General features: G+C 44.7%; 1 protein-coding gene across 2 annotated transcripts in view; it reads right to left on the bottom strand.

Moving 5' to 3' along the window:
- The window catches only part of LOC116943137 (protein jagged-1b-like), a 126,669-nt gene that overhangs the window by 81,455 nt on the left and 19,611 nt on the right, over positions 1-25,603 (bottom strand). For both annotated transcript variants that reach the window (XM_032955716.1, XM_032955717.1), the window contains exon 3: positions 8,862-8,922. In XM_032955716.1, the coding sequence (XP_032811607.1) occupies positions 8,862-8,922 (61 nt within the window). The remainder of the gene's footprint in view (positions 1-8,861; positions 8,923-25,603) is intronic.

Below are 25,603 nucleotides of genomic sequence, written 5' to 3'. Positions count from 1 at the left end.
TTTCTCCTTGAATTTATAAAGATGAGCATCAAGGATATGGACTTTGAGGGACATCCTACAGCCCATTGTGTTGTAGTTCTTCACCAGTCTCAACCAGCTCCACATCGTTTTCGGCCTTGTGATTGCCCAGGAAGCCACGAACCACTGCGACAAAGCTGTTCCAAGCCGCTTTCTCCTTACTAGTGAGCTTCTTGGGGAATTCATTGCACTCCAGGATCTTGATAATTGTTTTTTTACCCTTTTATCTGGCAACAAAACTGACACCTTTTTTTACAAGGAGTCATGTTTACATTGACCACAATACCTGCAGTCGGAACGCAAACAAAAAACAACAACTCTGATAATGTATGCACTGTTCTTGAAATTGATTGGTCCACACCCGAGACAGCTTTCTTTAGAGCCTCGTCTCACATGGTGTTGGACCAAAAGATGCCAAAAGGCGCACAACTCAAAGACAATGCAGCATCAGAGTATGAGAGCTCGGGGTAAGCATTTACACCATTGGAAACCTCATTTGCCAGTAACAAAATATGATAATTGTTTTTTTTACCCTTTTAGGATCTTCTTTATTTGTGGTCCAACGAAGACACCGGCTTTGACCTTTGACTCAGACAGCTTAGGGAAGAAGCCTTGAAGGTACTTGAAGGCTGCCGATACCTTATCTACAGCTCTGACAAATTGTTTCATGAGGCCCAATTTGATGTGCAATGGTGGCATTAGCACCTTGCGGGGGTCCACCAGTGGCTCCCACTTGACGTTGTTCCTCCCCACAGAGAACTCGGTCCGCTGTGGCCAGTCCCGCCTGTGGTAGTGCGCCTTGGTGTCTCAATCTTTTGTAGTAATTTTTGTATTACTTTAGTATAAATACTTGTTAATTTTGATTTATATGTTGTTTTCTGACTTTACGTGAATGAAAAGACACAAATTCGCCTGTTTTCTCATTGAAAATAGGTAAATTTCTAAATATCAATATCCTGGTGACAAAAGCAAAGTTTGTGGGGAATAATAGCCATTTTCTGTACTTTGAGGCATAAGCAATTAGGAAATAACACTTACGACCCAGGAACATAAATAAATAAATACTCCAGTGTAATAGTTCCCGATTCCCTTCGGCTCAGCAGTGTAAGGACATCGCGTCTTAACATGCGCTTGTAACGAGGCAATTGAGTAACTGCGGTTTAATAATTCAAACGTCACCATGGCAGTGGCACATCGTGACTGGTCTGCTGTTGTAAACCAGACTACGGACAGCATTGTTTTATTTACGATTTGCTGTGACGCATACGAAGGATAGGTGCAGAATATTATACCTTGATTAGTTCGAAGTCATCGTACAGGATCTGAGTATTCACAATGCTGCTTATGTCGCCAACTCGATATGGCATTGATGATTTGAGCAAAGTTAGAAAAATATAATAAAACAATATATCATAAAAAATACGTACATAAATTCTTCTACTGTTCCTAAATGTCATTAGGATTCCCAAGGTATTATAGCTACATGATTGGTATGTTCAAATTTAGTAAAAATGATCAATTCTGAAGGACAAATGCATGCTTCATTTGTTGGAACCCATATGTATATAATTTGCCAGCTTAAAAACATACTTATTTACCGTATACACACACGTGTATAAATGTTACTATATGTTGTATTGTAATTATATTTATACAAACAAAATGCAATCATTGTTTTGATCATATTTCACCACACTGGCCAGTGCGGATTAGTGAAAGCGGCAGTACCGTTTCAGATATAACTCGCCACGGATGTTAACCGTGTCCCGTAATCAAGCTCAGGTCAGCGGGATTGTCGCCCAGTGTGCTAACCACTGTGCCACCACTCCCCTCCGCCCCCCCCCCCACATGTACTTACTGTTGTGTTTTCACATTTGTGATACAAGCACAAACACGAGGGAAATAACATGAACCTGGGAAATAAAATATATTCATACATTTTACCAAAGTGGTTTGGACATTGTAACGCAAATATTTTGACCAGTTTTTTTTAGCACATTGATACAAAAATATATAAAGATTATAAACACGTCGATTTGTTGAACGAATAACAACTTTTCCTGAGTTATATAACGCACGAATATATAAATAAGCAAAATATAGAACAAAAGTGGTATGTAAGACATCCTCTCTAGAGGCTCAAGGTGGACATCACATTTATAAACCAAAGCGCCTTCACTGCCTGCTGCTTCTGTCCCAGATACAGTCCCCCCCTCCCCTCCCTGGAGGGAGGCAGGTGTTCGTTATAAAGAAAGCTGCACTTCACGCATTATATCAATAGTGATATAATTCATATTAATTAGCAACTACATGGCAGCACCGATTTGGAAAAGAGCACGTAAACTCGGTGGTGGTGGTGTGGTGGTGGCGGTGGGAGAGGCTGGCGGTGGTGGTGGCAGGTGACGGGTGTTCACCCCCAAAAGAACATTAGCGTCGGAGCAATGCAGTCCGCCCGATGGAAGAATGTCGGAACCGCTTTGAGTCTCGGCGATGTTGGCACAAACGCATCACAATGACATGACCACCGGAGATTTTCGCCGCGGGCCAAATCAACTGAGCACCGGGCTGAGTCTGCATTCAGTGCTCCGCGCAGACGCTTCTCTTCCGCCTCCTCTCCACGTAGCTATCGTCCATACACCCTCACCTACCTCCCTCTGCTCGCTCACTTATCCCACATAACCACCACGGCCGCATCGCTTTATCATTAATATTTTGATTCACGCCAATTTACCAATCATAATATTGGCCTGCGAAAAAACTAGATGTTAAGCACCTTCACTGCCTTCTGCTTCTGTCCCAGATACAGAGTCGTCCCCCCTCCCCTGCTCCCTCTACTACCCTAGAGGCAGGTGCTCGTGGCGTCACGCCGGCATGCGGTGATGTAAGCGAAACATCAATCGCGCTGCTTGTGCATGCGCGAGGTCGCTCAGGTGCGCCACCCTTTACTGTGGCATCTCGCCGGGGCTTATGACTTCATTTGAGGTTGGATAAATATGTGCTCCAGCCAGTCAGTTGACTCAGCCCAGAGACCTTTAAACCTTAGATGCAAGCAACCAGTTCTATTTTTTTACTTATTCTTCATTTCCCCCCCCCCCTCTGCTTTATCTGTGCTGGGGAGAGATTTTACATTGTCGATGTTTATTTCCCAGGCTAAAACAGCTGGGTTTTTTTTAAAGAAGCGGGCGAACAAAAATGCGATCAAACAGCCACGGCAACGGTTAAAACCGGGCGGGTGATTTATTTCGATTTCCAACATCTGCATTGCTCGCCCGACGTGCAGATATTGGCAAGCATTATAATTGTTTGAAAAATCCAGAGGTAAAAGGTTAAGGGTGCAGCTCTACAATTGGGTGTTTGAGAAAGCCTCTCTCGGGAGTATTTGACCGACTCTTCCACGCTGTCAGACACCACCGGACGGCGACCTGCTGCTGATCAACTAACTGCCCTCAACCCATTAACAATGGCTGGGTGGACAGAGGCGGTGGGGGGGAGGGGGACTGAAAAAAACGTCACCATTATTTCAAATGCCGTGCCGGGAGATGAAATGAAACCTGCGACCTCTGGATGGTAACTCCCATGTGCTAACCAAGAGACCAATAGTTAGCACCTCAGTTGGCTTTACCTGGTAAGATACATGCGCGAGGTCGCTCAGTTTATTTGTATATTTTTCAGGGATTTGTTTACCTTTCCTATACTTTGCACTCCTACCGTGTTTTTGTATGGTTTGTTGTAAATTTCTGACCTGGCTCCCCTACTCGACATATGTGAAAAAAGAGCTTTATAGCTCATCGGATTCGTCCAGTATAAATAAATATTTTGATTCTGAGACACGAGGGAAGAAGACCTACTTTGCACTCAACTGACAACACATCCTCGTGCAGGCTGAACACCTTTTACGTTCAAACTTAAGCCGTGATGTAACGAGCAAAACGCTACAGTGCAGTACAAGCCGACATTTTCAGTAAGTCATTTCGGAAACGTTTTAAAATATTGCACATTGTGGCCACACCTGCCATTGGTGATTCTAATTCAGTGCGCGCAGGTTCACTTCTGTGTCGCTACACGGGGCTCGGGACTTGCCCTGCTAAACCAGGGAGAATGCAAGATGGCTGCGATCGAGGTTAAGGTGGCACATTCTATTCATCCGTGGCACAATCTATTCATCTATGAATAAACTTGTCCCAACCATAGAAATGTGGAATTTCCACCATCGGTGCAGCACTATTGGGAGATTGATGGAGGGGGGGGTGGAGATATGAACCTCATGGCGGGACCCCAGGGTCCTGAATAAACGGAAGTCAAAATAGTAATTAATTATTTTGGCGACTCCGTGCCACCGCATACACAAACGCCGCGACACACCTTGCATGGAACATTCACCAAATTTTGAAACTTTGATTAGCGCATCGTGTAGAGCTCGCCGAGAGGAATAGATTGTCGTGTCGTTTGCCTTCAACAGACATAAAATGACGTCGCAACGCAGTTTATGCGAGAGCCGGGGGCTTATGGGACCCCAGGATCCTGCCATAAGGTAAATTTATGTTGACTAACATTTTGAGATCATATACTATATTATTATATATTCAGGTATTTTGAAATGTTATTCTATCATTATGAAGTACAATATTTTTTTTTCCAAAGAGCAATAGGCCCACAGGGATCTAAAATGCCAAATGGCCAGCAACAAACAGCACTTTTGAAGGTGCAATCGTTGAAAATGTAATATAAGTTTCTTGAATTGAGCAAGGTTGTGAGAACTTTGATAAAAGAGACCATGGGAGGGAATTCCAATGTCGAGCAGTGCGACAAAAGAAACAAAAAGAGAAGTGCTGTGACCTGCAGTGTGGCGGGTGAGAGTGCGAGTGAGTGGCTGGGTAGGCGAGTGGGTTGAGTGTTGTTGCTGTATGCTACAGGGAGCAGTAGTGGAGTGGCTCGCCTGCTGCGCTATGTCCCCGGCGACCCGAGTTCGATTCTCGATCACGGTCACCAACACCAGTGACGATTATCTGAACTGGTCCTGGGTCTCCCCTAGGTCATCTCAGCCTCAAATGAAAGAGCCGGGCGTGGTGTCTGGTAGACCGAGTTCTCAACACGGTTGGAGGATGAATCAATGAGTGAAGAGTGAAGTTCATGAGAACAGTAACCATGGTGGTAGCAACAGAAGAGTGTTTACACCTACAGGTGTTGTGTACGTTAGTGGTTACACATTTGTAGACAGGGCAAAAGGTACAAAACGTAAGACGGCAAGTGGAGACAAAATATCAGTTTCACCGTTGATCAGGGGGGAACAAATGGCTCAGATGTATCAATGCGCAGACAACACATTTTGTCCCAACTAAAGTGGCCACTTCTAGCGCCTAACTCTGCTGCCTTGCCTCTAAACGGGGCATAGCGAAAACCAGCGGTGTGCCCCCAGACCCCCAGCGAGGCCCCAGCGGCAGGTGTTGCCCTGGCTTTGAGAGCGAACACATCCCTGGCCTCGAACGTCAACGATTACTGCTGCCTGCGCAGAATCGGGGTTGGGGGGGGCCGCACGAGCCTCGTATAAATAGCTAAAGCTTCCGACCGTGGGGAAAACTCAAGAGGAGTGTGTGCCCGGTGCCCCTGCCCCCTCTGCCTCTCCGAAGATTCCTGGGCCTTGTTTCCAGCGCTGCACGCAACGCACCCCCCCCAACCCCGGTGCACGTTGTTCGGCGACGGGGCCCCGGCGAGTGGGATCAAGACGCTTTCTTCCTTAGCGACAACTGCCAAGCGGGCATGCGCGTGTGCACGTGTGCGTGTGTGTGTGCGCGCGTGTGTGCGCGCGTGTGCGCGTGCGTGTGCGCGTGTGTGTGTTTTGTGAGTCTGGCGTCGAGCTCACCTCTTTGTAAGCGCGCCGGTTTGTCGCCATCGATTAAGCGGTTGACTCGGTTCGGTACATTTTAGTTTGTATATATTCGCATGTCAAAACAAACCGTCCTATAATGAGACGTTTGCAAATTTAATCCTTTTTTTCATTAAGTTAAGTGTGCGAGGTCTGTTATTTATATGCATATTTTACACGTATATACTCAATATACAGCAGAGGCTATGTACAGTTATTTTTTCCCATGGATAAACGGGGGGCTCTGCCATAGGAATGTGGAATTTCCACCAGACAATATAGATAAGCACCAGTACCCCTTGCTCTTCCGAGCGTGCAGCCACTTGGAATTGCTGCTGATTGTATACAGTTCACATTGTGTGCGTTCACTTCTTCCAATACACTTGTGAGCTAATTATGTCTATGTGCAGATCGACGGTTTGGCAAAGCAGCACTGCACGCAGTACTTGGATTAAGGCAGGGGGCTTTAGGGGCTGCAGTCCGGGATCTTGGATTTTCAGGGGTCCCCCCAAAAATATACGTACAGATTTATAATGGTTGAAACGCAATCCTGTTGCACTGGGATAAATCCTATAGGTAATTTGGTAATTACAGCACCTGGCATTAATGCGTGTATTACTGTTAGTTATGTGTCCTGAAATTAAAACAGCTGTCTATGTTTTATATTTTCATTGGCTTTACGATTCATGTATCGCACCATAAATACGAGAACTCAAATGGCCAAGGTAAAAAACAATGGAGTGTTCGGCATCGCGCGTTGATTCGTAGTGAAACAGTTAAGATAATTAAATGCATTTACAAAAATTATAAAATCTAATCGGGGTCGACCTGCCATGCACAGCAGGGTTGTATGCGCTGCTGGGCTACATGATGGGATGCAGAAGCCAGTGCACCAAAATCCATTGTTGTACAGCTCTGCTCTCGTAACTATGCTCCTGGTGGTGCATTTAATCCGGCCCTTACTGCATGCACACACATGCACGTGGAGGTAGGTAGATAGGTAGCCACACACGAGCTCACCACGAGGCCTCCACTGTTTCAAGTGTGCTGCCAAACTGCAGGCGTATCTAAGACCCCCCCCCCCTTTTTGGGGGCCACAGAGTGACTTGGCCACATGTTGTTTGCTCAGGGCCTGATGACTGATGGCAAAGTGGCACCTTGAGAGATCAGCTTTGGCAAGGCTGGGCTGCAGTCAGGGGTGGGAGAAGGGGCAGCACGAGTGAGTTTTAGAGCTCACTCGTGGCAGGGGAATTGAGCAAAGAGGTTGGGACGGAGAGTGAAGGCGCCGTGGTGGCGAGATGTTATCTCGCTTGCCTGGTATGGAGGAGGTCGTGGGTTCGATCCCGACCCTGACACCTGTATATTTGGAGTTTGCATGTTCTCTAGATCCTCCGGTTTTTCCATCCACATTTAGAATCAGGCATTTAGAGTATTTGGTCGCTGTAAATGTCCACATGATGATGATGATGATAAGCCACATGGCTGAGCAACCATTTTTCAGAAGCCAGGTCGCTTCTGAAAAAGAGCTACGTAGCTCAGTGGGCCGTACCTGGGAAATAACAAAACATTGTTGAGTTGTTGAGTGGACAGGCTGGCGAGGTTGCAGCGGGTTAAGGGGCAGCGGGGCATGAGCTGGAGAGCTTGCGGGCAAAGGGGGACCATCAGGCGTCGGTTACCCCAATGGTGCAGTGGAGTCGTGAGCTGCCGAGGGCAGTTTCGTAACCGACAGTGGAGTCCCCCCCCCCCCCACTTGACCCTCCCCCCCGCTCGCCCGCCCCCACAGCTCAAGGAAACTCTCGAAAGTAAACAGTGAACACCCCTCGCCTGGTGCAGCGCCCACGCCAGACCCGTGTGTGGCAATGCATCGTCGCGACAAGGGGTGGGGAACAACTTGGTGAATGTAGGTTTTTGCCACAATTGTATACTCGGATGTGTTTACACCTCAAACCTCGGTTAACTCTGCGAACGTCAGACAACTTCAAATTATTGTTTTTGTTTTTCTCGAAATATAGCCGAATAAAAGTTGTTTGTCGAATTGTAAACGATGCTATGTTGTTTGAGCAGCAGCAGTATAGTGGTTTACAATACTGTGCTACGCTTGCTACCCTTCCCTGTCATGCAGAACACCCATGGCAACCGAACTTAATGTGGCTTGGATCACCTCTAAGTCGACTCGGCCTTAAATTGAGTATCTGGTCGAGTGTGTGTGAACATTGGCACTCGGGAGACAAAGGGAACATTTCGATTTAAAGCTTTCGTGACTGCAATGATTCATCTTCTTTGGTTCTTTCGGTAAAGTCACGTAGAATGATAATAAAATAATAAATTGGTAGGACAGACAGTCTCGCCCCCTTCACCTGATGAAGGCCGCTTGTGTTGTGGCCGAAACGTCGTGAGAATATTATTGTGTTATTTTATTTTATCATTTTATTATTTTATTATCATTCTACGTGACTTTACCGAAAGAACCAAAGAAGACAAAGGGAACAGTTTGTAGTGCTGACCACACTATCGTTTCTCGCTCATGTGCAGGGCCCGCCTCAATAGGTGCTCGCTAACAGCACTTGCCCTAACAGCCAATTTACTGCTAAACGGAGGGGGATCTTTGACTACACGCGGTTGTCCACGCTTGATTATTTACATATTTAATGACGCACTACCCAGCGTTTCGGTCACACGACATCATGCCATTGGCGGGTGAATCGAGCGCTCAAAGAGTGCGGTGACACTCTGCCACGCTTTCTCAAGGCTCCATTGGCCCCCCGAGTGCCATTTAGCCCAAGGTGCCAGTTTTAGCAACAAGTTAATGTAAAATTACTCTAATAGATGTCGCGTCCATTCAAAAACGCAATTTGAATGCTAATGTCCACGTGGCGGGCATGTTGACCCGAACGCGTGCACGCTCCTTCGCGGCGATTTCAAGGTAATGCAGAGCGAGCGACACCGCGCGCGCCGGTGGATGTTGGCGCCATGCATTCACCTGCCGCCGCGGCAGCTTGGGTGTCCTTGTCGAACGCCTCCAGGATCAGCGTGTACGCCCTCTGCGAGACGAGAGCAAAGAAAAAAACTTACACGCGCTCGAGCGAGGACCCCCCGACCCGGCATTGCGACGTCAAGGCACGGTTTAAAACGGAGCTGGCGGGGAGGGCCTCTGTGGTGCCGACGGACCGCTTTGGACGGAGCCGGGGTCTTACTCTTCCATGCGGGATGGACGTCCTGGGTAGAGATGGTATTAGAGGCACGCTTTGTCCAACTGCCATGCGGCTTGCCCATTGATTCACTGCAGAGTGGCCATTTATACTGCTGGGTGAGCAGAAGCAAGCAGGGGAAATTCACAAATTGTCCCATTCTGATTTAAAGCTTTGACTGCAGGGATTCCTATTCTTGGTTCTTTTGGTAAAGTCACATAGAAGGGAAACAATAAAATAAAAAATAAAAATAAAATATAAAACAATAAAATTCTCACGACCTTTCGACTGCAACACAAGCAATCATCATCAGGTGTGAAAACCACAGCAAGAAAATGTTCTTGCTGTGGCAAGAAAATGTTCTTGCTGTGGTCGAAACGTCGTGAGAATTTTTATTTGGTTTAACACTTAGGCTTCCGCGACCAATATTCTTCATAATAAAGATTTTTGGGTTAGATCGCGTTATTTATAAATGTGTCGTAACCCTCCACCACCCGACACGGCCAATCAGCAAAAAATTGTCACGTTGACAAAAGACAAATAATTCACTACTTTAGCCCACCGGTGTGTTGAAGAGTGAATCCACAACATTTACAGTTTGAGTACGACGTTTCGCTGGTAAATACATCCAGCATCATCGGGCAATTCGCTGGATGTAATTACCAGCGAAACGTCGTACTCAAACTGTAAATGTTGTGGATTCACTCTTCAACACACCGGTGGGCTAAAGTAGTGACTTATTTGTCTTTTGTCAACGTGACACTTTTTTGCTGATTGGCCGTGTCGGGTGGTGGAGGGTTACGACACATTTATAAATGACGCGATCTAACCCAAAAACCTTTATTATGAAGAATTTTTATTGTTTCATATTTTATTTTTTATTTTATTGTTTCCCTTCTACGTGACTTTACCGAAATAACCAAGAATATAAATTGTCCCATTGTTTCAAGTGCCATACAGAGAGATGGAATTGAACCAAAAATGATGCAAATGCAAAGGGGACCATGAATGACAACTTAACCCGTGATGACCATAACTTTGCCTTACCCAGAAAAAAAACGCAGAGTGGAACGTTTTTTTCTTTCCCCACATCTGCACATTCGAAGTGGATTTTTTGGATTTGGGGACATCATGGTTTGGTGGATGCAAATACAAGTTCGTCGTGTTTAGATCCATTATATATGACAGTGTTTACGAGAGACATTGAGATGCAAAAGATACACCTCTAAAAGCTACTTTCATATATTTCATCTTTCAGCGTGTAAGGGGCACATGTAAAAAAATAATATTCGCGCAAACATTCGCTTCGACATATAAATGCCTTTGTTAAAAACAATACAACATTTTGCGGGAAAAATATTTTGGTTTACTTTATGAAAAGTAAAAAAAGCACAAGCAAGCAGCGATGCTATCGGAGCATCAGACCGAGTCCGCGTGTGCATGCAATGTAAGCACGGAATCCTGCAGTGCGAGCTTCATCACGTGGAGTGATATGGCCAAACCGGTCCTTCCCAATACGCCATAACGCCAGCGTTGCGTAAAATACAAACAACACTCACAGCCTCTCTCCTGTGTGCTCGCAGAGGACAGTGTGTGCCGAGCGCTCTTGAAAAATAATCCTCCCATCCAAAAGCCTGCTCTCCACTTTGTGAGAATTAATATTTACAGTCCTTTTCTCAATCCACCGCTGGATAGAGGCCTAGCCCGGCGGTGTCGTGACAGTCATGGGGGATGTGTGGCCACACTTTACCAACGTGATCACTGTGGATTGCTGATAAGAGGGGAGTGGGTTGGACCAAGACTGTTTCGGATATGGTCAACTCAGCCTCAAATGAGTACTTGGTGTGATTTGTAAACACCCTATTAGGGAGACAAAGGCAGCCGGGAACGGTGTTGGTGGACAGCCACCATCATGTGCTGTGCCGGTCTTCATAGATGTTTGCAAATAACACTTGCCCCAACAGTCTAAAACGGCTCTATTGGGGATCTCTGTCTTTGTATTAACGGTGGGGGTAGCAGTCAGGCCCAGGACTGGTTCAGATATCACACGCCATTGATGTTAGCCATGGCTGGGAATCGAATGCAGCTGCTGCGTTCATCGTCCAGAGAAAGCTAACCGCCGCGCAAAAACTCCATCAAATATGCCAGTTTAAATTATGAATATTCATGTGCATCAGCCAAATTGCAGTATTTTCACGGGTCACTGACAAAACGTGAATGGATTTATGAAATACCTTCGACCAGACGTGATGCTCATTTTGAGTGTCCAAGTATAAATATTTCCTCTCAAACACTGGACCAGATACACATTACATTGCTGCTTATATACTACTGTCTTCACAGCCCACAATTGTATCCCGTCACCTTCACATTAATAAAATATTGTAATTACAAGCGCCTCCAATTGGTCCCACATTGGAGGGTATCTCACTCCGGGTTTGTGACGCGCTCGTGACACTGGATTTCCCTCTTTGATGTCTGTGTTTTGGGTTCTTGAATAAAAAAATAAAGTAAATAAATTACTGTATGGTATGCGTAAGTGAAAATGATGGTTGTCTAACTGTGCGTATCGTCTGTTACTGCGAGCTGTGTGAAATTTCAACATCCTCTGCCTCAGAATATTCTTGGTTGCAGGTCGAAGGGTCGATTTTCTTTTCCTCGTTATTTTTGTTCGTGGTGTCAAATTCAATTTTTTTTTACAAAATTCTGCTGCAACACTCCAATTCGCCCCATATTTTGTGCTGCATGCCTCTTAGACCTTAATGAATGTCGAGCATTCTTAATGTATGATTAAAACATTACTTATTCTGTACGGGGAGCAGCAATAATTACATCAAATTAATGCAAACACGCAAACAGAAAATGAGTAACTCATTTCAAAACCACTCTAATGTTCGCATGACTCAAGGGCAGATAGGTTACACAAAAGCTGCTTTCGGGAAAGAAAAAGTTTCATGGAGACGCCAAGCTGTAGTCAGGTCGAGCTTGCTTGGCCTGTGGGTTATACTTTGCCGGTGTTTATCTTACGACAGCTACGGTATGGAGGGATTTTTACTTGGTCTTCAGCATCTCATGCGTGCAGTACATTCTTGTCGGGTGGGTTTTTCTTTAATCTGTTTCCTCCTCAGCCAGTGACACACCTCATTATTCACAGCCATAGCTTGCTGGTACAATTATTTATAACCATTGTGGTCATTTGCAGAAAACAAACGTCATTAGTGTCTGCTCGTACACATACGACATGCGCTTGCCAACAATCGCATCACAAGGACAAAAATCTCCCATAGAGCCTTCATAGACTTTTGGGGTATGAGCTCTTCGCGAGTGCCTATGAGGGCCAACACAGCACACGAGGGGGTGGGTGGCCAGCACCACGCCCGGCCCGCCTTTGTCTCCCTAAGTGGTGATGTTTACACACCGCACCAAGGACTAACTGGAGGCTGAAACGACCTAAGGGAGGCTCCGTGCGGACAAATGAGTTGTGTCGCCGGGTTCGTCGAGCAGTGCGCTCACTGCTGCAAGAACCGCTCCCCACACACACGCACATGCTGCACCTTGGGGCTCACCCCACACAATAATAATAATGCTGGTGGCAGTGTGAGCGTGGAAATAAGACATGAGATGACGATGGTCAAAAGCGATGACGATGATGATGATGGTGATTTGGTTATGATGGCATTAAGAGGCAATTATTAAATAGGACAACACTGACGGCATCGGCTTATTCATAGGACAGCACTGTCTGTCAAGAATAATGATAAACTGCTGTAAACATAATTTTTGCATATATAGCGACGGAAATGATATAAAACATCAGGAGGCGTCAGAAGCACGGTAAAATAAACGTGCGTACAAATATGAGTTCGATAAAAGCCAAGCAGTTATGCAATTAGTCGTTGTATAAATGCCTTTCAACATTTTTTATTCCAGTTGCCAACAGAAACAAGTTAAATGAGTGTTGGCGTTTGGTAAAACTATCAGAGGTATGGGGAGGGGGGCACAGCTCACGTTAATCATTATCAAGCTTTATTTCTACACAGCCAAAGGGCCAATTCTCGTACGAGCTCTCTCCCATAACATACAGGAAACATTCCTCTGGTATGGCAACAAAACCAGGCATGTTCTAACCTGCCCCGAAGGGATTCCAGTCAAGAGAATTGTATCATTATATATAGTTCATTAGATCAAACATAAGCAGAAGTATTAGATGCGTCATTAATAGGCATAGTTACACCACACTCTGGGACTGGGTGGGTGACACTTAATTGGAAACTGCTCGGAGTAATACGCTGCTCCTCTGACATCTTCCAAGAACGATGTCTTTATGTGAAGAAGACTAAAGACTGCAGCTGACGAGCGTAGCTTGAACCCGGCGACCCGAGTTGGATTCCCGACCACGGTTAACGTCCACGGCGAGTAATTAATCTGAACCCTGCAGTCCTGGAACCTACCCCCTCACAAACAAGCACCGACCAACGTGGTGAAGTATGGTCAAACAACCTCTGTGACTGACACGGCGTGGGGGGACAGCACTTCATCCAGCAGTGGATTTGACCACGGGCTGTAAATAACAATAATCACAACATAATTACAAACGGGAATTCTGCATAGCAACAAGTGAAAGAAAGCCAATGCTGAAGTATAGATGTGAAGTTCACCGACTGAAAAGCATGAAAATATATTTTAAAACGAACGTCAATGAGAATGCGCTCGTACAGTGCAAGTGCTGCGCCAGGTATAAACATTTAGACCGTGCCCCTTTTTTATTCGGGGCAATGAAACTCAACTTGACATCTGGAAACTCGAAGAGGCATTCGCGTTGCTAAGTAGTTCCGCGAAACCGTCGGGGACGTAGGGTCACCCAAAGTATGAATTGCAATGCCACCCTGGCATGGCGCACAGCGGCCGCGGTAACCTTCAAAAGCTGCGGGGTGGATTTCGTGCCCCAGGTTTTCAGCCGACGCGGTCACCTGGTGCCACTGGTTCGTGTAATAAATTTACTAATTCACCGCGCGTGGCAAAAGCCCATCATCTCCTGTCCAGTGGGAGTAGAAAGTGCAGTAATATTATTATAACGAGCTCGCTCCACAGCGGCAGAGGGTCAACCACTCAGCGCTAATGCCACAAGGCCAAGTGTTAATATTACATTAGTTGGCAACTAGGGCAGGACCTCCAATATTTTTTTCTGACTCAATTTCCTCCCCGTGCCCAAAAATACTCAATACGGAATTGGCCAATTACCCCCCGAGTAAGCCCCTTATGAAAGAAAGAGTCCTTGAGACTTTATTTGTCAAGACTTTCCTGGATAAATAAAGAACTCATCACCTCGCAATTGAAAACTAATTTATTTAAATATGCTTTTTGTATTACTTTTGTTGTCCTTCCCCGCACTTCCGATTAGCATGGTTGGCTACATACGATACGAAAGAAGTTTAACACACATACATACCTGTATTGTTAATGTAATTCTCTGAACGATAAGACGTATTTTAACGAAAAAATGGGGGGTGCATCTTATAATCCAGTAGCTTTGTGTATATCTGTCTTTGTGAGACCACATCTTTAATAACTTTATTGACACCGAGCACAAGTTTGGGGTATGTCTTATATTCCAGAGGGTCTTATAAGCCAGAGAACATGGTGATATTTTAACAACCTGCTTTGCATGATTTATATTTCTCTTTGCACTGTTCTGTGAGGCTTTTAGTAATACCGTGGCAATACTTCCACATGGTTCATTTCCGCGAATCATTACTTTCACAAACATTGGTTAGCAACACTTTTCATCTTCATAAAATACATTTCTGAATATACGATAAGTACAGTAACCATATATCACTTAGCAATGTTATTGAGCATTTCCAAAACTTTCCAAATCATCCTAGTAATACACATGAGGTGCCGTTTTGAGGGTAATTATGTCATGCCATGCTAATACTAATGACTACAACTTTCGTAATGTGCGTGCGAAATCATGGAAATGCAGTATCACCAATAAGCGACTCAACTGCTGTTAAGAAAATGTATTTGCGTAACATTTTCGGAAGATGCGTCACTGTGACTATTTAAACTGCTAATTTTATCTTCTGGTTTGTTAAATCAGACCGGATGTAAACTGTGGTTAGCGATCATAATACAACCGGTTTCTTCACTTCTAAAGGTTACTTGAGATGACAACCAAAAGCGAGTTGCAGAAATTCCTGCGCGTAAATCCAGTTGCATTAAAAACAACACACAAACTGCACACCCTTTTAATGTGGTGGTGCCCCTTAAAACCACAGCGCATTCTGACGCATTTTTTAAAGACGCAAACTTCGGTTTACTCGGAGCACAAGGTGACAGGAAATTTAAGGAGGTGGCACAACGTATGTACTTCGACGGCACTTTTATGGGTTAAATTTCGTGGGCCAAACGCTCTATTCAGTGCCACGTAAAGCATTCATTCGCAGAATGTCTGAAATGTTTCCGATATGAAATGCTTGCTTAAGAGACCGAGACGAGGGGGAAAGAAAGTCTCTGTAACCATGTTATGAAGCCAAACGCTGCCCATCTCCCTGACACCCGACGTTTGAATCACCAGCCAGCAAAGATGTTAACCATTCGTAGGCAAGATGGAAAGGCGCAGTCCTGCAACTGCTTACTCGTGCCACTGCTGGCGAAAAGGCCTCCGGTAATGCACATATGGAGGCTATTTCTGGCCTGCTCTTCCATGCTAGCCAAACATCTTGGTAGAGGGGAGATTACCCGCACTTCACCCCACCATACATCACCTGCTGATCGACTAACGATATATACATAACAAATATATATACACTGCTGTATGAACAGCAGGCAGGCAGATTTAAGACACCGATTGCTTTGAGTTTTAATTACCACGCAGGGAGATTGCAGGTGCAGCGTGCCAACCATGACACACCGAGGCAGCGTCCCTTTAAAACTTTCGGTAATGGGCTTATTTAATTATTTTATACGATGGCAATGAAGCGAGCTGACACGCACAAGAGAATCCGATGAATACGTGACAAGGATGAATCTTACATGGGGCGTGAGCAGCTGAAGCTTTCAGAAGCGGGATGTCACTGAGGAATGCTGTGGGTAGATAAGCTCGGGCTGATGATGCGCAGATGTCTTATTTATGTTTTGCTCCCCCGTCTGAAAGTTATCAATTCCGCGAATGTCAGGAGGCTCCGTTTTTACTTTTCCCCCCCTCCCCCTTAATATTCTCCATCACGACGAGACGAAACAATCCGCTGTGGGAGAAGGCTGCTGGTAGCTCAACGGCATGGCTGGGTTGGCCCAAGCCAAGGGTGACTGGTCCAACCAGAGCCGTCCGGTTATGCAAGCTGGTTGGGACCAACCACAGTCCCTCTTTGTTTGCATGTGGGTGTCCGTGCATGTATATGTTGTACATGTGCACGCACATGGGGGTGTGTGCGTGTATGTGTGCTCGGGTATGGAGAGCGGTGGTGTAGCGGTTAGCACGCTACGCAACGAACCCCGGCGGTCTCAGTTCGATTCCTGCTCATGGCCAACAGTGACGATTATCGGAATCGGTCCTGGGCCTCTCCTAATACTTGGTCCGGTGTGTAAAAGTCATCGCCGCTGGGAAGACAAAGGCAGTCAAGTGTGGTGCTGGCCACCCACCTCTTTGTGTGTCATGCGAGCCTTCACAGGTGCTCGCTTACAGCACTTGCCCCAACAGTATGTTAAGGATATACGGGGGTTCTTTGTCTTGTGTTAGGGTGTGTGTATGCGTCTGACCGGTTAGCTATAGACATGTTAGCTATATGCATGAACTATATTCTTCGGGTTGTGATGCCCTCCCCGTGTATTTTAAAGCAGTTGGGGGATGCTTATTTAATCCGATGAGTGTGTGCATGTGTGTGTGGCGACCAGATTGTCATAAAGTTATTGACATTGGGTACGGTGTCAATAATTTTCGCATGGTTGGCTGTGTACGGTGCGAAAGAAGTTCAACATACATACACAAATACACGATTGTGGTGTGTTTTACTTTCCGGAGCGTCTTAAAATGCAAAGAATACGGTATGTTTCATTATTATTGTTTTTTTTAATATTTCTAACAATGCCAGAGCAGAGGAGGACATCGCTGCTCCATTATTGATGAGTGCTATTGCTCTGAGCAACGCAGCACAATCGCGCTATATTAAGGGCGGGCTCGTAACAAAGAGCAAGCATTATGAACAAACCGTTTGTTTATCATAATTTTCTAAATAAAGTGAAAATCATCAACTGGCCCTCACCCAACCTTTGGGACCAGTCGAGTTTAAAATGTTGGATGTGCTCAGAAAGTGTGCGGCCATGCAGAGTGTGCTGCGTACAATCGAGGACCGGGCCTCTCCTGAGGTTTACTTGAAGAGTACTCGGAGTGCTTCGGATTTCTCCAAGAGACAAAGCGATCAACACGGCGGAAATAAAAACTCTCTCTTCTGTCTGCGCCAGTAGTGCCGTACCTGTGCCAACATACAGCGGGAGACTTCACAAGCCCCAATATTTTAAACAGCTCATGCGTGCCCTGGGTTATTGAGTGGGTCCCCTTCACATGAACACAGCGCTCAATGACGCAGAGAGACAAGGAGTTATCCGCAGTTCAGAGCCACGGAGTCAGGTCTGAGCAAGTGAAATAAATTGATCGGCAACCTCTGCTTAGATTGATATCAGACGTACAACCTTTATTTATTTACAATCAGAAAAGAGTCCTTTGAGATCTCGGGAGTGTTTTTTTTTTTTAAAGGGAGACCTGGGATTAAGCATAGCCAGCTTTCCCGGATTCAGGTTTAAGCACAAACAACTGAACCTTATGGCGGGGCCCTGGGGCCCCATAAGCCCCCGGCTCTCGCATAAACTGCGTTGTGACGTCATTTTTTGTCTGTTGAAGGCGAACGATACGGCAATCTATTCCTCTCCACGAGCTCTACACGATGTGCTAATCAAAGTTTTGTTTCTTCTGTGCATTCGTCCTCGCTGCGCTTGGACGACACGACAACAGAATGATCCGCGCCAGGTGGGTCGTGGCGTTTGTGTGCGCGGTGGGACGGAGTCGCCAAAAAGAAATAAATTAATTACGATTTTGACTTCGTAATTCATTTTGGTGGGACCCCGGGGTCCCACCATAAGGTTCAAATATTGTCTGACATTTTACAATTCTTAGAATAAATGACAATGGTAAAACAACAATACTAAAACAACAATCACTCAAGAAATAAAGCAGGGATACATTTTGCTGTCGAAATTTCAATGGGTTTAAAGTTGGGTATCTTTTGTTTATATATTTATCTATCATCATTGTCATTATCAGCGAAATATAAATCCACTGCTGGATGAAGGCTCCTCTATGCCTGTGGCCATCCCTCATGGTTCTGGGGCATAACAATTCACCTGGGCTCCTGCATGCATACCCGTACTGTTTCTAAATTATTTATCTTTGCATTTCACTTTCAAAAATATATATTTTAAAGGAACTTTCATCAGGTTGGGTTTTGATTGCCTAGCGTTCGTTCTGCTCCGAGGAGGCTGCACGTAAGCACAAATCGAAGCCAAGCGAAGGCACTATCAGCTCTCCAGCCACGCAAGAATGAGCTCACGCCAGCCAGAACCTGCCTCGTGCTGATCCCAGGCAGCCAGACTCATGCGGCAACAAAGTGCCTAAGACTGACCGAGAGAGCGGCGATTGTCCACAGATAAACCGGCAACGAAATCTCCCCACAGCGCACTCCCTTGTATGTTAGCATGGCAGTAATCTCAACAAAAATAACAGCAAATATATACGCAGAGGTTAAAGGATCGCCTGACTTGATCTCTGATCACATTCTCTAGCAACCCTAAACTATAATAATAGAGCCCTGTGTAAATACATTGCTGGATGAAGCCCCCCCCCCCATGCCGTGTTTGTTCACAGGGATTGTTGGACCACACGTTATCAAGCTGGTCAGTTCATGGATTGGTGAATGGCAGGGGGTTGGGGGTTCAGATACCACTTGCAATAGATGTTAGCCGTGGTCACTGGAAATCACTCAGATCACTGGGATCTTAGCACAGTGCACACACCACTGGGTAATTGATCCCCTGCAAATGCTGGGGCTTAAAATTCAGAATTCATATCGTGGGGACCAGTCCATCTATAAGCACAGCCACTGGTGACTTCCAACAAAGCGGTACTCCTTTTATTTACTCTGGAGGGATGATGGGCTAAGATGACCTAAACCGGGAGTCGAACGATGAAGTTGAATGCTCCGCAGGAGCTAGATCACGCATCAAATGACAGCTCAACTATCGTGGGAACAATTATTAACAATTTTAATAATTGTTATTATCTCGCATTATAATACTGCCCATCAAAAATAATTAATTTTCATCGCATTCCTTTTCATTTGTAACTGCACCGTGTGTGATTGACGAGCCAAATCTAACTGTTTCAGTCGTCTGCCATCAACAGCATCTGTCGACGTGTGCAGCCTCTGATCTGTACACACGCGAACGCGTGTCGCAGTTTGTGATGATTCTCGTATGAGCGCTGGGGAATGTGGCAAGGCCCGCGAGAGCGCTCGTTCCTATTGATACGCATATGTATGTGCCCTGAGGGACCTCCCTCCTCTCTCGCTCTCTTGCCATCTCCGCTACCTCCAAAGAGCAACTGTTCACGTGCAAACACATAAATCCATGTAAAACTGTGATTGTGACTGCATAGTCATTAAATCATTCATTATCCTTCAGCTCTAAATGGCCTTTTTGTTTAGTATGGCAATACAATACTGTAATGGCAGGCTGCCCCTCAGTCTGCCGCCACTCCAATTTTACCGCTTATAAATTTTAACCCAGTGATTGGTCCATAACAATATATTGCAAAGTTAAACGTCCACCTATATTAAAATAGATTCCAACCATTCTCAATCCACCAACGGGATGAAGGCCTCCCCACGCCGTGTCGGTCACTGGGGGTTGTTTGACCATACTTCACCACACTGGTCAGTGCTGGTCAGACCAGTTCGGATATTATTCACCACTGATATCAGCCATGGCTGGGAATCCAACTCTGGGTTTATAGTGCAACACGTTAATTACTGTGACATTGCTCTACCATCAGCCTCTATTAGTTACTGCAACATCACTTATGGTACATATATAACCATGAGCGATGCATGCCTTTAAACTTCAGGATAAAAATCGTGGATCAGTTCAATCTAATTCAGCCTCAACTCCTAAGCCTTGCCTTGTAGCAGGTCACATATTTATGAATATAGTATGTTTGTAAAAAAATATACGATTTCGTAATACGAATGGAGACTAATGATATCTTGGTAATGGATGCAAAGAATGGAATGCTTCATTTGTCATTATGCCTCCAAGGACACACAGCTGTGGTTTCATGTCATCGTGGCAATGAATAATGGCTCAAAATTTTTATTAGGATGGGCAAAGTGCCCAGCAGGTATAGCAGCCAAACTTGAAATTACAAGAGAGTTTGATAATTATTAGTGGTTTATTACAGTTCCCATGAGAATAAAATGGGGAAATGATTGTGCAGTGGCGAGCTCACGACCCTATGAACCCCAGCAACCTGAGTTTGATTCCCGGCAAGTGCTAAATCAGTGGCGAGTGATATCAGAACTAGTTCTGGCCACCATCCTTCACCAACCCGCACTGACAAGCATGGTGAAGTATGTATGACATGGCCTACGTCCAGCAGTGAATATCAGTGAATTTAACAAGGGATTGTCAAGAATTTTTATTTTAATTCGCATGAATATTTTGGGATGAAACTTGAAAAGCGAGATTTAAAGAGGTGATTAGGTGCTGCTCACAAGCAGACTGCACATCACACAACACCAGCTGGTCGAAGAGGTCTGCTTTCTGTTGCCAAAGGGCAAAGATGTACCAACGTTTTAAATTTATAAAAACAGAAGCTCAACGCAAGAAGGAAAAACAAATGAATATCAGGGATAGAATCTCCAACGTCTGCATCAAAAAGAACACGGTGTAAGATTGCACAGATTTTATTTCTTTAAATATAAATATATATTTTGACAGGCGCAGCACAGGGGTATGAGGGCGTAGTTGGTGAGAGATCAACAGAGAAATGAATTTATAATTTTTTTGCTGGAGCATGGCCGAGCTCAGGATCTCACGAAAAGCTTCCTGGCAAATGAGAGCAAGCCGACTGTGAGTGTTGTGAGAAACTCATTTGAGTGCCCCAGAGGGAACAAGCCTGGGCTTGGGGCGCCGGCAACATGGGCTCCCACTGCCACACCACTGCAACAGACGAATGCCAGTCCCCGTGCCAACCGCGGCTGCCTGACAGCCTGACTCGTGTGGGTTGTGGGAAAGGGCAGGGTGGCGCTGTGGCACGAGCGCCTGACTCGCATATTTTTATTTCATTTTTATTTGCTGCGATTATCACAGTTGCTGAGCGCAGGCCCAAAACGACAAGCGCCCAGTGACAAGTAGCACCGTTGAAGGCTTAATAATTGGTTGGCTGGTGGATACATATATTAGTGGGGCTATGCACGTTCAAATCTAGATTTCAAACTCATTTCTTCAGAACTGCCTTGTTGTGTTTAGCTTGTTGTCCTTCCCCCACGCTAATGATTAGCGCAGTTAGCTACGTACGGTGTGAAAGAAGTTCAACATACATACAAGCCTGTTTGGGTGTAGGAAATCGGGGGAGGGGGGGGCAGTGGAAGGAGGGGGAGAGGGGAGGGGTTGTATGCAATTTATGATCTTTATAATAAGTTGGTAAGTATTGCTAAGGATGTTTTCCTTTTTCTATTTTCAGCCCTACAGGTCCGGAATGATAAGCCTCCACAATAGATAAGAGTCCATATGTTTCTTAAATTGAACAAGGTTATAAGAACTTAGGAAAATAGAGAATAGGTAGACCGAATGTGTATATGTGTGGTGACCCAACTCTGCCACGACTGGCTTAAAAGGCCAATTTCCAGCTGCCCAATTCGTGTCATCCAACCCTGGGAGGAATTGGCCCATCATCCCTCCAGGATTAATCAAATTATTATTACATTGTGGGGAAACCTTTCAACAGTTGTCATGCTATAGACAGCCTTCCAACCATGGGAATTATCTACATTATCTACAGCTTTAGCACCCAGACAAGTCATAATTAATGGATAAGAGACATGATCTAGAAATTTTCAGAAATTGCATTCTAAAATTCCCATTCATCCATGGATATGTCATTCAGAAGTGGTCTATTTGCATTGTTTTACGGATAATTTGAGTAACCCAAGAAAGAAGGCAAATGCATTCTATTATATGCATTTATCCGTGGCTAAGTCACCTAGTAGCAGTCTACCAGAGCTGCAACATCCATGCAATTACTCGCCCATGATGGCACATATTAAAAATGAATATTTCCAGCCATCCTCAATCCACAAATGCATTAAGGCACCCCACATTGTGTCAGTCATGGAGGTTTTATTCTACTATAATTCACCACACTGGTCAGTGCGGTTCGGTGAAGGGGATTAGGAAGGCAGAATCAGTTCTGATATCATGTTCCACTGATGTTAAAAACCGTGGCTGGGGAAGTTATTTTGACCAACAGGTGCAGATAATAGGATGCATATGCCCACCTCAAAAGTATCTTTCTGCACCACGATCCGTGCCCCGAAGGGAATTTGCGAGTGAGGAATAACTTCTGCCAGTGGACGGCGACGTGGGCGTGGGTAAGAGTAGGGATTTCCAGTGCCTGGGATTTCCACCAGTGGTTTAGGGCCCCAATGCAACGTCCAACCATGTACGTCCAGTGCTCGCCGAGCTGCATTAGCTTTCAGTTGCCGAATTGATACATTATAAGGTCGCACTCATTGCACACAAAGTGCTTGCCACAAATGAACCGCAATACCTTGCTGATCTCGTCAAGGAGCTTAAACCATCACACGAACTCTGGTCATCCTAGCAGTAGCTTTTGGCTGAATCACACGCTTTTAGATGCGCTTCTGCGGCTGTCCGGAATACTTATCCTTCTGATATTAGGAAGCCACTGAAGCTATGCACTTTTAAATCGAGATTTAAAACATTTTTTTTTTTAGAATTGCTTTTGTATTTAGTTTGTTGTCCTTCACCACACCTCCAATTAGCATGGTTGGCTACGTACGGTGAAAAAGAAGTTCAACATACATACATACGATCGAGTTGAAGACCACCTGATGATGCGCGTTTGAATATGGAGACAGTTTGACTTGTGTCATCTGTACCACTGCCAATGAAGCATCACCAAGTAATGTATTAATTTTGACACTTTGATTTAAGCATGTTTATTCGATTCTTTTCTTCTCTAATTAAATATAATAATAATAAAACGGTTAGCTGTTAGGGCTACCATTCGCATCTGCCTGATCTGGTATTGTTATAAAAAATAAAATAAAACATTCTGAGGTGGAAACCGTATATGGCGCCGGGGATATCTCATTGAGATCTTGGTAAAAAAAGAAGACGTGCATTGTGAAGGCTGAGACACAAAGGCAGTATTTACATTTTATTTTGGTGGCACAGGTACTCAATGTTTTGTAAACAGAGAAATGACTGCATAGCATTGCATGTTGATGAAGGAGTATTTTTTTCCAGAATATACAAACATCGGCAAACGAAAGCAATGCCACCTTGAAGTGTAAATAAGAATTAAATATGAAAGTGCAGTCAAAGTGAATTCTTGCTCAAATAAGCATTGAGTGTGGTACCCCGCGGCACCGTGGGGTACCACACTCATTTCTAGTCTGTTGATGGTCGTTGATGCAGCAATCGACTCATCTCGACGAGCTGTACACGATGCACTATTCAAAGTTGAAATTTTCGATAGCGGATTTTTTTATGCTGTTTGGCGTTCCGACATCGCGGAGTAGCACCGATTTCGGATTGATTGGTACCCCAGTCACGGAGTGAAGTACACCCCTGCAAAAAATAGTGTCGCAGAAATAAAATATTTAATTGCCTCGATCATTTTGTATTATTTATTACCTTGGGGTACCGCCATAAGGATCATTTAATGCTGTTTATATTTCACATTCAACATCAAGAAACGCATAGCAATAACTATATAAGATATATGATTTCAAAAATATAAATAAATGTATCATTTTAAATAATAGGCGTACAAACATTAACATAATTAATGTCAATAAATCAGATTTCAAAGAACACCTGCAAACATGAGGACTGTTCCATAGTTAAGTCAAGCATCTGACTTTATGGGACCACCCATGCAGACAATTAGCCGTGGGATGTACCACTTCTTATAGGGGTGTCCCCCCCCCCACTTTCCCCCATTCCACACGGCATACCCTGCACGTTCCTCCCCACACCCCAATTCAATGCGCCCTGCCTGCGTTGACTGCTTAGATAAGGTGTTTTGCTTACACAATATTCTTTCATTTGCACACTGTATATCACAAAGATATGCCAGTTTCTGCCCACAGAGAGATATCGCTATGGCCCATCCTGTTTTACATATACATATGGAAAGCGCGCGATAGAGAATGAGACAAGGACAATCCATCTCTCCCAAAGCAGCACATGCTACTGCAATGTTTTTTAGCAATGCAAATAAGCTCCGAATTTTCTTCCCAGAAATAGTTTTCCTGCCAGTGTTTTATATTTTTTTACAAACGCATTATTTATGTGTTCATAAAATACATATGCAAACACCTCAAGTGAAAATGTCCCTTAATTGAGATCGATATAAATAGGCGCTAAGGAAATGAAGTTGTATGCAAATGACTCCAGGTATGTGACAATGCATTGATTTAAAACTGATTCTTATGTCTATGATACAAAATGTCCCGATCGTGTGTGTAAGGATTAATCATGATTTTATGTGAATCCTACAGCCAACTAGAGGCAGTAGAATCAAACTGCAAATGAGAATCAAAAATCAATTCCTGGAACGAATCGTGACCCCGGGCCATGACTCTTAATCGAATTGCGAGCGGAGTGAATCAATGTACTTGTTGATGTATGCTACCATACATCAACAAGTACATTGACAGTATACTCTTTGTTTTTTTCGGTAAAGTCACGTAGGTAAAAAAATAAATGAAAACAACTAACATTTTTTACCTACGTGACTTTACCGAAAAAAACAGAGTATAAATCCTTGCAGTCACGAAAGCTTCAAATCTAGAATACATTGAGAGTGTGTTTACAAAATGTAAACAAAATGTTTACATTTTGTAAACACACCACTGATGGTCACAAGCTGAGCGTCACGTGATGTTTGGCAGCAGGCGTATGCTCAAACGGAGCCATTTATTAACCCCTGGGCGACTGCCAAGAGCGCACCTCCGCGTATTCTGTGAGCGTCAATGTCACAACTATTCCTCTGTATCCACACTCATCCCTTCATATCCTGCGGTTTCTCTTGCACCATACATTTTGTGTTGATAGTCTCTCTCATCGATTGAAGAGGCTATATATACTCATCATCATGATCATCACTGGCCATGATCAATACACAACTAAATGAAGGTCTCCCCAAGCCGTCGCTACGTCCCACGATCCTGTG

Source organism: Petromyzon marinus, chromosome 17, assembly GCF_048934315.1.
Source record: "Petromyzon marinus isolate PM22_M1 ecotype Great Lakes invasive population chromosome 17, UKy_Petmar_22M1.pri1.0, whole genome shotgun sequence".
Lineage (NCBI taxonomy): Eukaryota > Metazoa > Chordata > Hyperoartia > Petromyzontiformes > Petromyzontidae > Petromyzon > Petromyzon marinus.
The sequence above is the reverse complement of the archived record's forward strand: the minus strand, read 5'-3'. Positions and strand labels throughout refer to the sequence as shown.